The 6,754-nt window shown below is 35.1% G+C and overlaps 1 protein-coding gene across 4 annotated transcripts in view; it reads right to left on the reverse strand.

Moving 5' to 3' along the window:
• Window positions 1-6,271, reverse strand: part of LOC112057890 (cyclin-dependent kinase 12) — a 32,078-nt gene extending 25,807 nt beyond the window's left edge. For 3 of the 4 annotated variants that reach the window (XR_008251462.1, XM_052885614.1, XM_052885612.1), the window contains exons 1-3: window positions 5,961-6,271; window positions 4,535-5,348; window positions 1,188-1,342 (exon numbers count right to left, since the gene is read on the reverse strand). Coding sequence is in view for 3 of the 4 variants with exons in the window: in XM_052885614.1 (XP_052741574.1) it covers window positions 1,188-1,342; window positions 4,535-5,301 (922 nt within the window). In the remaining variant the exon portion in view is untranslated. The remainder of the gene's footprint in view (window positions 1-1,187; window positions 1,343-4,534; window positions 5,349-5,960) is intronic. The other variant, XM_052885615.1, reaches the window with a different exon arrangement.
• Between the last annotated feature and the right edge of the window lie 483 nt (window positions 6,272-6,754).

Here is a 6,754-nt window from a genome sequence, read left to right on the forward strand (position 1 = left end):
AGATAAATGCCCACCAGCCAATACTATGTTGGCCCCGGGAACCCGGTATTATAAAAAAACAAGCCTTTTATTCAGACCTTATTAATGATATCTTACAATAGTTACAATACATTACACACATTTAAATATCGTTACACATTTAAAATTTTATCGTATATTTTATTCTTATTTACTTTCTGTAGGTCCGTCTGCCAATCGGCAACTCTTTAATAATCGCTCATGTTTTCTGATGATTTCAGTAAGCCAAAATAATAAAAATTGTCTTTAAAGTCTGTAGTTTTTTCCCCCACCCATTTTACGCTAAAAGCGAAAAAAAGTATATAATAACCTTTTATTCTTTCTATCATCTATCTACCAAATCTAATTGATTCCAATGACGTTGTAGTAACCGCAAATTTAGCGTATCGGGTTCCTCTTCTATTAGAAGGTGTAATAATTTTATTTGTATTATTTTTTTCTGTTAACAACAAGCTTAACAAACAAGAAAGTGAACAAGCAAACCAATCATGTCTTCAAAAATGTTGTAAAACTCAGGCTGTATGGTCAACAATCTTTGCTTGTCCAAGAACAGTCAACCTTGGAAGCACACTGGCCACGCATGCAGACTTGTCGCAGCACAAGTAAAGAAATTCATGATAATTTAAGTGCATTTCAATGGGTCCTGACACGACACCGATTCATAAATTGCACAAGTTTATAATCCATGCAATGTAAAGTCTGAATAGTAATGCATACAGTGGTGCACAAAAAATAATTTCTTCATCATTTCAAATGCATTTATTTAGTAATGGTAGAGCTTCTTATTTGCCACAGCATTGTTATGTTCCAGTTTAAAAGGCACAGTTACCAGTATAATTACAACCTAATGTCGCCACTGATATTTTATTAAAGAAATCATAAATAACTCTAGACACAAATTACAAGTTAACTCTAGACTCTACAGAAAAACTGCAAGTTCCAAGTTCCAGTTTCCCCCTCCCTATAAAATATATCCCTTGCCCCAGTTACGGGAAAAAAACATCTTAAGACTCACATAACTCTACATCCCCCCATTCCTACAAATGCTTCTTTCCTCAAGCTCTACGTCAAGACAACCTCCCCCTCCCATTGTAAGTCCCACTAACTTCAGATTCTTCTCTCGCCCAGTTGCAAAAATTAATAAAAGATAATTGTGTCAATCCACTCACCTGATATGACCATGACCTCATTGGACATGCGATGCTGCTCGTGCCAGTAGTCGCGCCGGCTGTGGTCGTAGTCATCGTTGTCAGAGTCAATGGTCACCGTCTCGTGGTAGGGGGGCGCGAGCGGCGTGTGCGGGGTCGTTGATTTTTGTCGCCGTCTGGAGTACAACAAGCACACTAGTGTCATAAACTTGCTTCGTCCGCTTGGAAAACTCTTCGAATTTTAATAAACTATTTTAATGGGCTATACCTCACCTAATCCCCCCTGACCTTATATGTAGCCCGTGCCAGAAAACCCCTACTCTATGAACAGAACTTTCATACATAGTGTACAATACAACTTCTTGATAAAATCCAATCCAATCAAATACACAAAGATGTTTCATCTATTGCACTGCTTTAAAGTAAGTCTATGGCATTCCTCCTGAGTCTGACTTTCAACAATTAGAATTTTTACAATCTAACTGGTTTCCTAGAATAGGTTTAAACAAACAAACACATTAAAAATGTTTGCACATTGAGTTTCACGCGGACGAAGTCGCGCTAGTAACTGATAAAATTTAAGTGTCTGTCGTCTGTGATATCTCAGGTCCTTACAGTTATTTACATTATACCAAAACACAATCTAGGTTTTTAAAATTTTTGTCCTTGTCTAAGGTTTCATTTTAATGAGTCTTTCACTGGAAGGTAACATATAGGCCACTTTTATCACAGAAAAATTTTATATCACGATTTTTAATTCATAGTTATTGTAGTGTAAGGTCACTAATTTTGTTGATGAGTGTGGGTGCAATACAAGTCCATAGCTATGGGCGTGAAGAAAAAATAAATTAATACTTAATTTAAAAAAGTTTCTCTACACCTGCTATGAGATGTCAAATGACGTCACTTACTCGAAAGTAAATAACCTAACAGGCATTGTCGGTTAACCTAACTGAACAGTTTCAGAAGAACTGGTTGAGAATGACATTTGATATTTAGCATTCAAACTAATATATGTATTTCTGAAGTTATTCAGCTATTCTATTATTACTATAGAGTAATAGGCTAGTGGACACTAGTTTTTTATATGGTTTTAGATAGTTCATTATCATTCTACTAGATTGAAAAAATAAAATCATATTTTTTTGAGATATGATTACATCAAAATTTCAGTTTTTAAATATGTTTTTGACAAATACGAGCCAAAACGCCTCTCAGTCATGATGGACGTCACTATAACAAATACACAAACACACAAAAATGTTACAAACAACATGACAAAAATGTTATTCAACAATTGTGATTTGTGACGTCACAAAATGGAAAATTTAAAAAATGCATCATTTTTAAATTAAGTTTCATAAGAAATCCTTAACTTTTATTAATTAATATTGATATATTTCGGACCCCTATTCCATGTAATATGCGAAAATAATATTGTTTATATTAAATTTGATACGAGTCAACTACCCTATTAATTCCAAAACTGATGATGAATGAAAGTACTGAGAAAGAGCTTAGATCAGGCTCTGGTAACTTATAAAAACATGATGTTAGTTCCTCAACCCAGGGTTAAAATGGACTACTATAGTAGTCATAGTATACCTAATGGCGTAGCTACCCAGGTGCTAGGTGGTGCAATGCCCCAGGGCCCTTAAGCTCAGGGAGCCCTTTATCTTTACCAGGAAATCGCGATCGAACTTTTCGAAAACTAAAAAGATCGGATGATAAAGTAGCTTAGCATTTACACGTATTTGTATATAATTTAATATTTTTACTTGATAAAACCTAACCAGTTTAGATAGTAATAGGGCCTAATTTTTTCATTAGGCCCTTAATTAGCTACGCCACTAAGTACAAACTCCACAAAATGTAGATAAAATATACAAATGCAAAAAGTAGAACTTACCTCATTACTTCAATACTGAGGGCACAGAAACAGAATTATTGAAATTAAACAACTTGTTACAAATTACTCACAACAGAGATGGATGATTAGGAATTGTATAAAGGACTAGCGGACGCCCGCGACTTCGTCCGCGTGAAAGTCGATGTAAACTTTCAACTACCCCTATCCTACCCCTACCAAACCCTACCCCTAATTTTCTTTGCTATAAACTTCACGGAGCCCGAGACCTTTCCAACGAATGCAAAAACGTGGAAATTGGTTTGTGCGGTGTGGAGTTATAGCATCAGGAAGGAAAACCCAACTTATTTTTATATAGTTGATTATAATTTTTTGTTTACTAATATTGACATAACAAATTGTGTCATAAACAATCATAATTATTGTGATAATATGACACAATTTATTTCAATGAAATCTCTACAAATTAATACTTAGTAAATTAATTCCTAAATCCCATTCCCATAATGCTATTAACAGTCACTATCAGCTATCTCATTTGCTTTAAAAAAAATGGGTTATCATTCCTGGTTATCATTAACCTAATATCAAAATTGTTTGAAAGAACCATTTCCGTTAATTAACCCAATTTGTGGAAGCTCCATAACTGGGGAGCTCATATCAATATGTACTTAAATTCAAGTCATTATAGTAGGGGAGCCAAAGAGAGGATTTTTGCAGCTACTCAAGCGCGGCAGATAAACATAAGGGACTATACCTTGCACGTTGTTGAGTACCTCCACCAAGTATGAGCCGTTAATGTTGGTGGGTACTTTTAGGGCAACCAAAAAAAAACTAACCAGCACTCAGAAATACTTAACCAGCAAGTCAGATTAAGATAAGCTAGGCGAGTTGATAGCTAAAAACTGCACATTTCGAAAATCTGACGATTTGAGCGTAACACAATGGAATGGGAGGGTTATAATATATATTAAGTTCTCTTCCCTTATATTTTAGTTCTTGAGATACAAGCGCGATTAATTTTTTACTTATGGAAATAACCTCCTACTTAATTGCTAAAATTTTCTGACAATTTCAGTAAGCCAAAGTAATAAAAATTGCTTTTAAAGTCTGTAGATTTTAAAAGTAAATAACCATTTATTCTTCCCATAATTTAATCTACCAAATGCAATCAGTCCCCATGATGCTCCAGTAACTGCAAATTTAGCATCCCAGGCTCCTCTATTATTATTAAGAAATATGCAATACAAAATAACATTTCTATGCAAGTTATCTGTAGATTACATATAGGTTATTGAAAATGGAAGATTTTGTTACATGACATCACAGAAGTTCTATATTGTAATTATGAAGGCTATTCTCATATGAGAAGTATATAGAGGTCAAACAGTGAGTCAATAATTGATTTAGACAATTATTGTGACAAATGATGCAACATGTCAGTGTTACACAATTAAGCACAACATTACAACAGAAATAAAACTAAACAGAAGACTCTTACCTAACAATTGGTGATCTCTCTCTATGTGGTGAGAATGGCATAGCATTATGTAGAGGTGGCTCTCTATGGATTGACCTGTGCATAGGTGACAGGTTGTGTCTCATTAACGGAGGCGTAGAAGGCGAAACCGGAGAACAGGAACCATTTCTAAGTGGAGAGGAAGCCTTCTCCCATTCACTGATTGGCACATGAGTGTATCGTTGTGGTGTTGCTGGACGAATAGGCGTCCCAGCTGGAACATTATCATCGGGTGAAACGCTATCTAAGCTCGCAGAGCGCGAGTGGTGTTTTGACTTCTTTTTCCTCTTCTTTTTTTCCTTCTTGCGTTTTTCTTTCTTCTTCTTATAGAGGAGGTCCTGATACTCGGGGATGGGGTCCTCATATTCAACGCCGCGCCTTTTTCTCGCTGCAGAAGAAGAATCACGGGTGAGTGTGTATTCCTCCGCTGCCCGACGGGATGTGGTGGTTACAGATATCTTGTTGTCAAGAAATGTTCGTATAGAGTGAGACTTTCTGGTTCTATCCAGATCATCGGCAATGTGCCTGCCTATAGAGCTGGCCTCGCTTTCGATCTCTCCAGCCTCCGGGGCGGAAAGATCCTCTGAACTGACATCAGAATACTCCACCAGGGGTTTAACAGAGTTACTAGTAGCATATGACTGTTCATGGGTACCGCTGTGGCTCCTGTACTTCTTGTGAGAGCGTTTCTTGTGCTTTTCCTTGTGATGCTTGCTGTGCCTCTTGTCCATGCGCTCGTACCGCTCCATGCTCACGAGGGCGGCTCCCGCCCGGCTTCTCTCTTACATTACATTAACTGTAAACGAAAATTTAACAAATATTCAAAATTTTGCATTTGTTCTACAGCACATACCCATTATTACTTGGGCACTTGAAATTGTAGATTTTGGTAATCTAATATACTTACTTACACAAGCGATGAAGTGCCTTGATATCAGTCTATGAAAAAAGTGGCATAGTCAGCAGAGCACCAATATTAATGATGGATGATGATGATGATGGATGATAGATGATGATGTCCAGAATACGACAAACTGACTCAAGTCCACCTCAAAAACTAGTGGAGCAACGTTATGAATCTACTTTTATAATTAGGTACCTACGTAGAGTAAGTACCTAAGGTCAAAAGAGTTCACGGTGACAGGGTGACAGTGGAAAAATTAAGTTCAAAAATTGTTAAGTATAAAAAAATAACACTGTTAATTAATTTTATTTTAACATCTATGTATACCATATAAAGTTATACATATATGCAAGTAAGTATCTTAACATTTTAATCTACTGTTTCTAAAAATAGAACAGGGACGTATCCACTCAAATCGGGAATTTTGCTTAATATAATTGAATACGGTAAACAACTATAGCGATTAACCATACTTAGCTAATAATATAAATAAAAAGAACTCACCCAATGATAAACGGACGTGGGTCCGTCGAAGGCACGGTTTTATTTTTGCAAATAGGTATTCGGGTTAGATAGTAATGTTTCGTTTAATTCAGTATTTTAGTCAGGCTTTTGCCTCAAATATTATATTATTCTAGTCAATTAATGCTTAAACAGCTTTATTTTGCTAATCATGATCATAAATTGCGCATAATTCATGTAATTGAATCGGATTCTTTTTTGTGCAAATTCAAGAACGTCGATTTCTAGTCGTCAGCCATTTGCTTTTTCATTTCATTTCATTTTCATTTCATCATTTTTGTATAGGGTTGTCAGATGTCTAAATAAAATAAAACCTCCGGTATCCACTTCGATAACATCTGTCAAACAAAAATATCGATATTCATTCGAAAATGAGTTGTTTAAATCGATTATCATGTTAATTGGTAGAACAAACTCATACATTCCATAATTATTATTCGGCACGCTATATTTAAACACGAAAATATCACAACTGTGCCAAAATGCATAAAATTAAATATTAAGCAACAATAGATGCTAAAAATTATTAAAAAAGCTTAAAAACATAAATGGTAAATTTTTAAAAAATGTGGCAACTTTTAAACTCACTACAGTGAGTATGTAATTTAATTTTAGTATTTTTTTTATACATATATAATATTTTAAAAGTCAATCGAACATAATATTTTACCTCAATTTAATATCTTTGGAGGATGACTGTATTTAAAATCATTGAATCGATTACCTATGTATCGATATCATATCGATACGTAAGTCAAAGACTACTAACAGACTGG

This window comes from Bicyclus anynana, chromosome 14, assembly GCF_947172395.1.
Source record: "Bicyclus anynana chromosome 14, ilBicAnyn1.1, whole genome shotgun sequence".
Taxonomy (NCBI): domain Eukaryota; kingdom Metazoa; phylum Arthropoda; class Insecta; order Lepidoptera; family Nymphalidae; genus Bicyclus; species Bicyclus anynana.